Below are 13,140 nucleotides of genomic sequence, written 5' to 3' on the forward strand. Positions count from 1 at the left end.
TACCTTTTTTTGCAGGATATTCGACTTCAGTGACATCATAAGTTTCGCGCGGAGGCTTTGGGGCTATTCAAGTATTACGTCAGCAGATTTTTAGCCATTTTTGACCCCCCCCCCCATGTCAGCAAAATTTCGTCAACAGCATAGAATATTTCATATCTTCAAAAAGGGTGGTGTTGACGTAAGCAACCTTGAAACACCCCCCCCCCCCACCCCCGTCATCAAAAGTCAGCAAATCCGAACCTCTCCCCCCGATGCTGACGTAATACTTGAATGGCCCCTTTCTGCTATAGAAGGTGTTGGCACATCTCAGGTATATCGCCATGGGCAGTTTACTACCTATAGTGTGTTCTGCCGGAAGTGTAAGTGTATACTTAACAGTCTGAGCGCGTATTACCGTTCGTGGTTCTGTTGCTTGGTGGGATTTTTTAATGGGGAGATCGGCATGGCACTGTGTGGCTCTCTTACCACAGATTTTATTTCCTTTTCCCACTCACCATATATACAGTCGAATCCCGTTATAACGAACACCAAGAGACCGGAGGAATCACTTCGTTAAAACGAAATTTCGTTATGAAGGAATTCCAGGTTACCTAGCATTGTTCCCATGTAAACTTATTTGGGGGATTAAAAAAGTGTTCGTTAAAACGAGATTTTTGCCATAACGGTATTCGTTAAAACGGGATTCGACTGTAGTTAAAATTTCTTCCCCAGCAGTTCATTCTCTAAAAATTTTACGGGATCATTTCGTAATATCAGAATTGGCAATACATTGTTTCTATATGTAAACTTATTTAAAGATTACAAAAGTTTTCGTTAGGGCGAGACTTTCGTTATAACGGTGTTCGTTAAGAGAAAGGTTTTACTGTATCATTCGAACAATGTCCATTTATTATTACGGTTTCTTCCATTGAACCTCCAGCGTTATAACGGAACCTTTGAATTCGTTATAACGGATTTTCCATTTCGTAATATCAGAATTATCAATACATTGTTTCTATATGTAAACTTATTTAAAGATTGCAAAAGTTTTCGTTAGGGCGAGACTTTCGTTATAACGGTGTTCGTTAAGAGAAAGGTTTTACTGTATCATTCGAACAATGTCCATTTATTATTACGGTTTCTTCCATTGAACCTTCAGCAAAGAACGGGGAATATCCGATGTCCAAGTTCCGTACACCGCCAGCTCAGCAGCCAATCTACCGACTTCGTCCGAGAACTTGGCCCCTTTACCGTTGCCTCCAATGGCGACAGTGACAGTTGACGAGACGCGATCTATGTAAGGCAACTTCGATGGCGTGATGGCAATAGCGCAAGCCAGACCCCGCACTTCATCGACCTTCAGACCTGCGAAAAAAAAAAAAAAAACCAAATCGGTCAAGAATAATTCCAACAACAAAATGGCATAAATTTCATACCTTTCGGGCTTTTATGCCGTCTTCCAAACTTTGAAGCAGACGTTTCGTTCACTACTGCGGTGGCCATCTTCAGTGTGTTGTTTTTGGTGAGAGAGGAGACTAAACGACCTCCGTTGTCCACTGACGCTTTCACTGGAGACGCGGAAGCATCAACTTCGTGGTTGTGACATCGAGCAAATGTACCAAGATCAGGACAGTTAGAAAATCAACTCTTCCGAATTCGCCCCCCCCCATTCAAATTTAAAGTCTCCGATCCGATCCGATCCCCCCCCCCCCACCCATCCAATCAGAAGTCGCCACTTCCCATCAACATCAGCACGTCACTTGCTCGACGTCACAACGACGAAGTTGATCCTTCCGCGATTGTCTGTGGACAACAGTCATCCAAGGAGGTCGTTTCGTCTCTTCGCTCACCAACAACAGCACTGAAGGTGTTCACCGCAGTAGTGGAGGACGAAACGTCTGCTTCAAAGAAGCTTGGAACACGGAATAACAGCCCGAAAGGTATGAAGTTTATTATACACTCGGGCCATGAAAGCCTACCCTCTCGTTTCAACAAAATGACAGTTCGACAATTCCTCGTAACGGACATCGGTTATACCTGGCAAAAGATTCCTCAGGATCTTCGAGTGACTCTCGATTATTTTAGGGTTACCCTGGGACAGATACCAATTACGGACCTCATCCAACGTTTTCAGTTCCGTATCTCTGCCGAGATGGCCAATCTTCATGTAATAATGACCTGTAAAAAGAAAAGTTGATTTCACCATTCATCATACTGGACATCTTGAACGATAAGAATTTCTTAATGGATAATAAGGAAGATAATTTTGACCTTACCATCCGGATATTTGATTGGAGGTAATGCATATGCACCGGGGCTGCGCTTCGATCCGTAAAATATAATGTCCGGCATAGATCTAGAGAGAAAATATGTCATTTTTAGTATTTAAAAACAGCGAAAAGAGTTTGGTTCGGGCAGAGCCAATACCATCTATAGCAAAAGGCCGCCACGCGAACCTCGTGACATCACCACAGAAGGTCATTTCACCTATAGCCATTGGATACACTGCAAAAAAAAAAGAGTTAGGATGGCGCATGCGTGACCTGCTATGTATATACAATGGCTATAGGTGAGATGACCTTCTTCAGTGACGTCACGAGCTTCGCGTGGAGGCCTTCTGCTAAGGTAAACCGTTTTACCCGCATTTAAAGCTCTTTTTTTTCCCAATTTTCCTCAGGAAAATTTCTGCGCGTGATTTTTAGTTCTCACTAAAAACGGGATGATCATATAGATACCACCCGTATCAAACGCAGACAAGCAATTGGCGTCATTGATAAATTATCTACCGTCATTCCGTTAAAAATTAAACCTTTAATTTACGTTTCTATATACTCTTATATTTCCTATATTCACTTACTACTTTACCGCAGGGTATTCCTGTATGCATCTATTCATTGAGAAAAAAAAAGTAAGTAAGGTAAATAATTACTCGAGTCTCATCGCTTCTTCTTCCGGTATCCGGAGCATCGCCGCTGTATCAGGAATAATTTCCAGATCAGGAATTTTGTCATCTGGGTGCGGGATCAGTTTCTTGAGGTTGACGAATGCGCCGGGGCTGACGATCACTCTTTTTGCAAAGATTGACGATCCGTTCTCGGTGATGATCTGCAAGTATGCGAGTTGAATTGCATCAAATGTGAAAATCCTAAAAAAGGGGCCATTCAAGTATTACGTTAGCAGATTTTCAGCCATTTTTCATCTCCCCCCCCCCCCCACTGTCAGCAAAATTTCGTCAGCAGCTTAGAATATTTCATATCTTCAAAAAGGGGTGGCTGATGACGTATATATATATATAAGAAACCTTCAAACTCCCCCACCTTGTCATCAAAAGTCAGCAAATACGAACCCCCCCCCCCGATGCTGACATAATACTTGAATGACCCCAAAGCAAAATACCATGTTGCTTTTTCGATTCAAAAATAGCACATAATTGGACGAAGCTAAGTTTTTCGACGAAATTCTATGCACAGTAAAACTTTTCTGTGGTGAGCAGGATGATCCTTCTATACCAGGTGGTTCTCAGGGTGAGCGTCGTGGCTTCCCACGGGCGTCGCACTGAGCCGAGAATATTGATGTGCGCCAGAGGTCTTCAACCTGTTTTCTCCTTGTCGCGAGCATTGCCTGTATTCATCATCGAAACAAAGAGCACCCTTACGGAAAGTTTGACATACGTACGTCTTAAATTAGGATGACCTTCATCCTTGAATGCAATTTGTGCAGGGTGTTCAATTAGGACGTTGATCAAGTGCTCGCGTGCATGAAATCGGACACGAGCGCAAACTCCGAGTACCCTTAGTGCTTCAGGGAACACCGTGGTGCTCGAGAGCAACAGGTTGAGGATGCCTGATGTATGCCAATATAATAAGTGAGAATCAAACAGTTTACAATTACTATTCGCTCGAGTATCATGAGAGTATGTAACCGTTGGGGGGGGGGGAAGGGAGCCGTTGTAAATGATTAGTAGAAAGATTGAGTTGCGTGTAAATAATGGCCAAGTAAAGCAAAGAAGCCACTGACGAATTACGCGTACTATTTCACCACACATCAACCCTGGCCATATCGATATGCAGCAATTTACTGCCATTAACGAGTTAGGTTGAAAATGAAGGCTCCATCTATCAGCGGTGACCTCAAGCTCGTGATGTGAAATATATTGTTATCTATATCCCTCCCCGTTCAAACCGGGAACCTGAAGGCAACCTTTACGGAGGTAGACGAGCATCTTACACCACTCAGGCGCGTAAACTGAGTCGGTTGGTAAACGATTTTTGGCTGAAGCAATTTGTATGCGATGACTAAATAAGACCACTCGCAAACGATGGCTAAATAAGACAGCTTGTAAACGATGGCCAACTGAGGCAACTCGTAAACGATGGCCAGTGTGAAGAAACTTATGGCGATGTCATTTGATAAACGATGACTAAGTAAGACAGTTGGTAAACGATGGCTAAAGTAAGCGCAACTGACAAACGATATCTAAGTAAGGTGATTGGTAAACTATGGCTGAGTGAGACAACTAGTAAATGATGGTTACGGGAAAAGGATCGAGGAGTAAATGTTGATCAGAGTAAGGGAGCCAATGGGGGTCAACAGTTTGAGAACCACTGTTCTAAACATAACAGGATCATCCTTTGTTCCTCAGGAAAATTGAGCTTTGACTAGGAGGCTCCTTAGTAGATGTAATCCCACCGGTAAAAATAATTCCGGCCAATGACCAGATTTGATTAGATGTAAAGGGTGCATTCTTACTGGTGAAATAAGATCATAAGCCGTTCCCGGGTGAGTCCACACGTTGAGACTGACCTGCTTTTATGGTTTCGTGGCCGTGGGTTTCGACAGATTCTCGAGACAAGACTTTTTACGGGCGTCTCCTTCATTGATTTTCTAGTAAATGTATGAAGTAACAGAGAAATGTTGATCTTATAGGAAATCTGGTTCCAGGAAATGTCTGAGTCTGGCCCTGGTTTGTGCTTCTTTAGAGAAGGCGTCCTTCTCTCTCTCAAATACGTTTACACAATACAGTCAAACCTCGTTAGTGCGTCACCCGGTTAACACGTCACTCCGCTTACCGGGTCACTTTTTGGAAGTCCCAATTGTCCTCGGGCAGGAATTGGTACAGCTATGGCTTACTCCGTTTAACGAGTCACTCCGCTTACTAAGTCATATTTTTGCTCTCCCAAGAGCGACTCATTAACGAGGTTTGACTGTATATTTCACTTATGTACGTCAATTATGCACTTTTCCAATTTTGCTTACCTCATGGCAGAAGCAGCCGTCTTTTTCCTTCAGCGGCGTAACCTCTTCTACGATGTTTCTTATAATTTTACAGCCTTGCAGCACGGCAGTTTTCTGTTGAGCTTGTGCTAATTTGCGAGGACTGATATGGCCAGCACCATTTTCATCTAGCAACGAGACACTGTCTTCGTCCAAATGGAAGAAAGGGTACCTGCGAATATAGAGGGCAATATCACCCATCAGATCATTGAAAACACTACGCACATAACATGCAAGGCTGAAAAGTTGGGGAAGGAGCGCTGTCCGTTAGTTTTTTTGCTGTTGTTTCCCAACTTTTCTTCGATTTTTTAAACTAAAATATCTCAGTGTATATTGCAGTTAAAAACCATGGGTTTTTTGTTTCTAAGAAAAGACAGGGTAACAATTTCTAATAGGAAGTTAGAGGACGGGGGGGGGGGCATATAAAAATTTAGTTTTTTATTATTATTTTGTGACACACGAACCATTGTTGCCCGAAAGTTTTTTTTGCCCATCTCGGGCATTTGCCCTACTCTGAGAAACTTTTGAAGTAGCCTATCGTTCAATCCGGGCTCTGTTTGGTATATGTGCGAAATTTGGCGACAAAATTTTTGTGTGGCGCGTGCGTGTTCTTTATACAAATCTACAATTTTAGAACTATCGTCGCAAAATTTGACTGTTTACCAAATGGACCCGACTTGCCAACTTGGACAGTAGGCTACTTTAAAAGTTCTGCAGAGCTGGGCAAATGCCCGAAATGCGCAAAAAAAAACTGTCGGGCAACGATGGTGTTGAGCCACAACAATCACTTTTGGAATGTTTGCTTTGGTTACCATGGTTCCCTAATGCGTTTCAGTCAGGCATATGCCTTTTACAATGGTTTGTCATTTCTTTAATGGTCCCGACCCATGCCTTTATAATGGTTTGTCACTTCTTCAGTCCTCTCACAGTAATTGAAGAAAACCCGCAGCGCCGGGTATTATAGCTAGTCTATATGTATAAAATTGATTTTCTGTATGTGTGTTCTCTATATAAATCTACAATTTTATGCCGATCGTTGCCAAATTTCGCATATATGTAAAAAACAGGACCCGGATTAGATGATAGGCTACTTTAAGAGTTCGTCAGAGCAGGGTAAATGCCCGAAATGGGCGAAAACCCATCGAGCAACAATGTTTTTTGGGCCTCATCAGTGACTTTCGGAATGTTTACTTTGGCTACCCTGGTTCCCTAACAATGCGCACCTGGACATGCACATGCCTTTACAATGGTTTGCCACTTCTTTAATGCTGCCAGTATTATGTATAATATTTTACTCCTTTATTCCATTATATATCTAGTTCGACACTTTTTCTTAATCCTCCCAGTAATTGAAGAAAACTCGAGTATTATATATCTAGTATAATTATATTCTTAGACCAGACCCAGGGGCGTAGCCAGAAATTTCGTTCGGGGGTTTCAACCAAAGTGATAGAACAATAGATTTGGCCATCTTTTTCCCTTTTTTTTGGTCATTTTCTCACATTTCGGGGGGGGGGGGGCCCCACGTCCCCCCGCCCCCTCGCTACGCCCTTGACCAGACCCCTAGCATTCAAAAAGTTGATGTCCCTCGAGCTTCACGACATGCCTGCTAACGCGGTAACAGTCAACAGAGGGAGACGAGAAAATCACCTCATCTTCACGAGATCATTGTCCAGCTCCAACAGCGGTACTTTTCCCAGCACACCGGCTTGCTTCACGTCTTCCATACCGTCGCTCTTTCTTTGGCCGAAAACAAGCAATCCAGCGGGATGATAAAATTTGATATCTGTTAATAATAAATACAATCTTGCATGAACAAATGGATTTAATTTTTTTTTTCATTAATACATTCCATATAATATCCGTTTCATCCCAGCAGATAAAAATCTAAATTTTTAAACATTTTTTTTACCAGAAAATGTTTCGAGCTCCCTGTAGCGTTTGATGGATTCTTCGCCAAGTTTCTGGCATACGATTTGCTCGTCGAGGAAACGCGTGACGCGTCCTTCGTCGTAGTGAGCACTGAAGATTGACCTGCTCTGTTTCTCGTCTTCGTTCTGTAAACAACACGGACACAGTAAAAGTCAGTTATAACGACAGTTTCACAATCGCGAGGGAAATTTTCGTTACAGAGGACTTCTCGTTGTAACCGAGTTTCCATTCCTTACTCTGCCGGGTTATAAAATTGTGGAAAAAAATTTTTAACTCTATCTGCATTAAAACATCTTTTAGAATTAGATCGGTTCTAATATTTTAATGAATTGACAGAACTCTATAGTCTTGAAATAGATTTTTGGTCTCACAACATTTAATTCTCTAAGGCTGGGATTACACTGTAAAAGTTTGGTAAAAATCCTTTCATAAATCTTGGAAAAAATCAGCCAATAACCGTATCAATTACATTTGTGTGAATGCAACCGATGCGCTTATTGGTGGCATTTTTCAAGTTTTATAAAAAAAACGTTTATCAAACTTTTATAGTGTAAATATGGCCTAAGACAATTTTTGGATAGAATTTCGTATTACATCAGAACCTCTCGATAACGGACACACTTAGGACCGAAAACTTTGTCCGCTAATGAGGAGTATCCATTATTGGGTAGTAAAATGCATTGAAGACCGTTGAAATTTTTCGAAATAGTGTCCGTTAACGGGGATCGTCAGTTATGGAAGGTTCCACTGTAGTGAAGCGATTCAGTCGACCAACTGAGCAATTGAAATTCTCAATTATTATATCACTGCTCACTTTCAAGTTGTGAATCATCAACATTTTCCCCACTAATCTAAAAGTTCTTTTAGCACCGTCTCTTAGTCACTAGAAGAGACAAAAGTCGAATAGGCCTATATCATCTCATCGCATAACCCATGTGTATAGGAGAAGCCCGAAAATAAGAAGAATAAGCGGCTAACCCTTTCAGACACTGCATGCACAAATGTAGTGGTTGGTTTTCTCACTATGTAGAATTATTATTTTCTCAATCGGGGAGTTACGCCCTTACTTAAAGGATTGCGAAAGTTTTTGAGTTAGAAATATATATGGGGAATATGAACTTTGGAGGCTGTCATTAGAGGGCAGCGCTCAAAGTTGAACTTCCATGGGGGAGAAAGTGCCGCCGGGAAATGTGTAATTCATTACATAGAATTTAGCAATAAAATTCTGGAAAAAATTGTGAGTATGATTATGCCCTGCATAATCTTGGCTGAAATTTTTTTAACGAAGTGAATTATTTCACTCAAAAAATAAAGATTTGCAGACATTTGCGTTTTTAATGTATTTTTTTTTGAGTATCAAAAATGCAAAAATATCTTGAAAATTCCAAAAAAAAAATTTTTTGTCTGAAAGGATAAAACAATTTGACTTTTCAGCGCGCATTCTTTGTTCGAAGTACCCCAGAGTAATTTTTACGGGGAGCCATATATATATATATATATGAGAGTCATCATGTTTAATTCTTGAAGATAGAGAAGGAAAAACTATAGCTTTTACGAGAATTCGTTTGACGTTATAGCGAATGCCTCCTAATTCTTAACTCGCTAGGAGCGAATATTTTTGACACTTTTGACAATCACTTTCAAATCATTCGTCATAGTGAGGTTCTCGTTATAACGGACTTTCACCGTACTTTGTTTTATGGCCGCGAAGTATGATTTTGAATTGCAAATTACAGTGTCACAGGGTGAAGGAATGAATGAATGAGGTACATTCATTCTTTCTTTATTTATTTATTTCTCTCTCTCTCTCTCTCTCTCTCTCTGAGTATCAGAGGATAATCCATCCCAATGTGTCATCATTTTCAGGCCCGTGGCCAGAAATCTTGGCCGGAGGAGGAACCAAAGTAATAGACTATAGATTTGGCCAACTTTTTCCCTTTATTCAGTCATTTTTTCACATTTCGGAAATCCCCCGTGCGTCCGTCCCTCGCTACGATCCTGATCATATTTAAAATAAGACATTTTCGACATAGGACATGATGTTAAACATAATATTGTAGGGGAAAGAAAGGGTGGATAAGAGTAAGTTTGTGTTTTAAACCTATTATCGATAACATCCTCGATGTCCCCAACTTATTACGTAAAATTTGATTTTGTCATGGTGGTATGCAATTTTTCTGCGAAAGAATCTTCATTTTTTTTTTTTTTTTGTGGATAAAAGATTGATGGAAACTTTCAAGGTGTAATTTAAGTTAAATTCTCTTCTGAACAATATGTGTATATATATGTGATGACGTTAGAAATAAACTTCAACTTAGTATGTTGCTATCTGTGAGTGACAGGGGCATGGCCCCCAGGGCTAGAGCCCTGTCAGCCCCCCCTATGTGGGGGGCCATGGACAGGGGCGTCGGAAGTGTTTCGAACCTGTGGGTGCTCTTGAGTTCCATGTAGGATATTTCGATTTCTGAATCAATTCTGCGGGTGCTCGCGGACCTGTTTTACAAACTTCCGTGGGTGCTAGAGCACCCATAGCACCCCCGGCTCCGACGCCACTGGTGAGTGATGTAGAAAAACAATACACCGGCGTCTAAGAGCTCCCGCACAACAGTGATGCGAGTTCTATCATTCAAAAGGAAGTGAAATCTGGAAGTAAAGATAGGAAAAACCTATTGAGCGTATAAAAGGGAAGAAATGGAGGTGATTACACATTGCAAAAAACCCTGAAATCACAGGAAAAAGACTTCAAAACTCCATCGAAGAAAGCGATTCTCTCTCAGGCTGGGGTTATAGTGGAGCGAAGAGATAAGCGGTATGAGAATTGTGACTAGGAAGAAAGAAATGCATAGAGGTAGAGAAAGAGATGTCCGCACATTGTAAAAGAAGAAGGGGGATAGAGAAAATGGCCGGAAGGGTTCTGAAATGTAAAGGCTGTGATGATAACGATGCCTCCACAAAAGAGGGAAAGAAAAAAAAGGGGGGGGGGACCAATCAGCAGATAGCGAAAATCAGCAGATCCAGGTGAAAACAAGCACACATATGTTTGTTGAACTCCCGCACCTCTCTGAGTGCTCTCTTTCTGTCTTTTGTCTAGCTCCTCTAGTATGTGCGGTGTGGAACAAAACAATACAATTGTTTTCGTCGCTAGTCTCTGTCATTTCACCCTCATACATCTTGGTTGCCTCACCAAGTGCACAGCATAAGTGACCTGAAACGGCACCCCAGGTCACTTAAGTGATCTGTAAATGTGCCTTGGATCACTTAAGTGATCTGGTTGAGGTCGCGGGCTACTCCAGATTACCCCAGATTAAGAGAGAGAGAGGAAAAAAGGACCAATCAACAGATAGTGAAAATCACCACCTCGAGGTGAAAACAAACATGGTTGTCCGAATCCCGCACCTCGTTGAGTGCCTCTTTCTTTTACTCTCGAGTATGTGCTAAACAAAACAACACAATTTGTTTCGTCACTAGTCTCCATTATGCACTCCCGTACCTCGTGGTTACCGAATATGTGTTCGGCCTCAAAGAGCTTCACCAAATCACTAGAACATTCTTTTGCACAACTAGTGTACTGCTTAAAATTCTTGCATGATTACTATTGATGTAACCCGAGAGAACACTCGCTGCTTGAGATTTCTCTTCCCGCTGAAAACTAAGAAAGGTCGGCGTTTCCGCTCTTGTCTAGCTGGTAGTGGGAGATAGGCCCGGTAGCTCAGGTCGATAAGATGCGACCAGTCACGAGTTCGACACCCGGCTCGTCCTTGTCAGAAACTTTCCTGACACAGAGGTACAACAGAAACGGTGATATGACCACAGAAAAATATTGCTACCGCGGGGTTAGTGCACCAGTCTCTCGGTGAGTAAAATATAGGCTGCCGTTCGGAATCGACAATAAATTGTAGATCCCGGTCTAATAAGCCTTCTTGCGCAGAAAATGACCGTGGTGCGGCACAAATGAACAAATGGTAGTGGGAAATAGTTGGAAGGGCCGGCACAGCCATCTTGATAATCAGTGTGCTTCAAGTGTAGGTAAGGATCTCACTAGCGAGTTCTCGTGTCTCGTGCACTAGCTAACCTATCGAGTTCTCTCAGGTTAATAAACCATGTTTCATAAAAGTTTTGGGACTTTATCTCTTCAAGTTCCGTTTTTATCGTAAAACATTTACCAAGTTCCTATCCTCCTCCCCGTCCCCATTATGAATAAGATCAGTAGAACTGCGATTATAATCAATAATTATTGATCGACATTCATAAAGACATCAGTACCAATCAAAACAGCTACAGTATGCTTATATTGATTTCATCAGTGTTGTTTATTTGCTCATGCGTACCAATTTCCGGATAATTGAGACCGCTGATACGACGACATTGCTGTAATAACTAAAAAGGAGAAGAAGAAGAAGAGGTAGGTGAGTTACAAACCTTTGGTTCACCAGGACCGACCATCACGACTTTGAGAGACGGATTGACAGATGCATGCCGAGCGGCTGCTGAACCGAACAAACCAGCACCCACGATACACAGATCGTACAACATTTTCTACCTACACAAATATCAATGAGAAAATTCTCCTCTCAATTAACAAGCACAACAAGTGTAAAATCCTCAAGTGTAAAAAATAGTTTTCTGAAACCTCTTTTCTTCTTCACCCGATGCTGAATATTCTAGATAAGAATCAAGACCAAAGTCTGAAAATAATCACTGAAATTTAAAATCTAAAGCGGCATGACACAAGTAAGAAGTGTATCAGAAGACCATTCTTCTCAAAAACAAAGACACGATAAAAGAAAAACAATAGAATTTTATGAAAACACCAAGAATTTACTGTATTACGCGATAAAGGGATAGGGCAATCCGCCTTTTACCGTACCTTCGTGCAACACAGTAGCTACAACTTATCCATGAGATGAAATCTTATCTATATGAAGTTCATGGAGAGAAGTATAGGCTCGACAGATTCTAAATACAGTGAAACACCGCTAGAACGATACTCGATACAACGATAAATCCCTCCACGACGATAAATCTATCGTCCAATCAACTTTGGAAGTATATGCCCACCAACTGACGTACGTAATCACTCACGCAGAGGCGGATTTATAGTTTCTCCACCTGTGCGCTAAACAAATTTTTCCACCTTTCTCGCATTCAGGCATAATTTTCCGTCGTGGCAAGAGCGGATCCGGAGGGGGGGAGGGGTGATCGCCCTCCCAAGAGCCGAATAAATGTGTTCGAAATTTGTCTGTCCCGTCAAGTAAGGGATGACAATGCACCTACACAATAAGTCGCTTCTCCGATACATCACCCCTGCCTTCATTCGCCGCTGAGGATGTTGGCCTTCTCTCCATTCGAAACTGAAGATATCTGCCTCGGCTTCATTCGCAGCTGAAGATGCCAATGGCAGAACTTCAACAAGCATTACACAGAGGCAAACTTCTCGTCAGGTTCACAACACGTACACGCACGCACATTCCAACATGTACCAATTCATTAGAAGTTCCGGAGAGGAATATAGACGAGGTCCATGTGTGTGGTTTAGTACTAGCTGAAAGTGCCTGCTTTCGCTGCTGAAGATGCTCGCCTCGGCTTCGTTCACAGCTGAAGATGTCTGCCTTCGCTTAGGCGCAGATCCAGAGGATGGTGATAGGAACGGTCGCCCCTCCCAAGAACCGGATGATGTAACGAACTTACACAATTCACTCCCTGCCATGTAGTCATGAATCCACACCTGCGCCTTGGACCGCTCAGCCCCAGCCCCTGTAAATACGGCTCTATCTCTACGTCACTCTTTTGGTCACTGTGCTCGCACACTTTCTTAGTTACGATTTTAGTCGCTCATTGAACTGGCTCCTCGCTCTCTAGGTCAGTCTTTTGGTCACTTATTGACATGGTCCCTCACCCTCTAAATCAGTTTTGGACAGTCACATGCTTGCGCACACTTCAAGTCACTCTTTTAAT

At 42.0% G+C, this 13,140-nt stretch overlaps 1 protein-coding gene across 2 annotated transcripts; it reads right to left on the reverse strand.

Annotated features, from left to right (window-relative positions):
* Positions 1-1,086: 1,086 nt before the first annotated feature.
* On the reverse strand, positions 1,087-12,253 carry LOC149078332 (uncharacterized). 2 transcript variants are annotated; one of them, XM_089241985.1, is made up of 9 exons: positions 12,053-12,253; positions 11,605-11,725; positions 7,166-7,310; positions 6,904-7,039; positions 5,236-5,425; positions 2,909-3,084; positions 2,256-2,335; positions 2,017-2,157; positions 1,087-1,344 (listed from the first exon to the last, which is right to left on the reverse strand). In XM_089241985.1, the coding sequence occupies exons 2-9, from the start codon at positions 11,716-11,718 to the stop codon at positions 1,112-1,114; spliced, it is 1,215 nt and encodes a 404-aa protein (XP_089098111.1). In that variant the 5' UTR covers positions 11,719-11,725; positions 12,053-12,253; the 3' UTR covers positions 1,087-1,111. The 2 variants fall into 2 exon arrangements, with proteins under 2 accessions (XP_089098111.1, XP_089098110.1); XM_089241984.1 differs by having other exon boundaries at positions 12,008-12,152.
* Between the last annotated feature and the right edge of the window lie 887 nt (positions 12,254-13,140).

The sequence above is a fragment of the Pholcus phalangioides genome, unplaced genomic scaffold, assembly GCF_987345545.1.
Source record: "Pholcus phalangioides strain wild (caught in Gottingen) unplaced genomic scaffold, Ppha-v1.0 ptg000014l_1, whole genome shotgun sequence".
Lineage (NCBI taxonomy): Eukaryota > Metazoa > Arthropoda > Arachnida > Araneae > Pholcidae > Pholcus > Pholcus phalangioides.

Bases quoted from the DNA above. Each gene is read 5' to 3' on its own strand.
- LOC149078332 (XM_089241985.1), bottom strand. From the start codon at position 11,718: ATGTTGTACGATCTGTGTATCGTGGGTGCTGGTTTGTTCGGTTCAGCA. The intron at 5,426-6,903 runs GTGATTTTCTCG...CTATATTCGCAG, and splicing joins AATGATCTCGTGAAGATGAG to GTACCCTTTCTTCCATTTGG. The intron at 1,345-2,016 runs GTATAACCGATG...TTTTTTTCGCAG, and splicing joins CCTGAGGAATCTTTTGCCAG to GTCTGAAGGTCGATGAAGTG.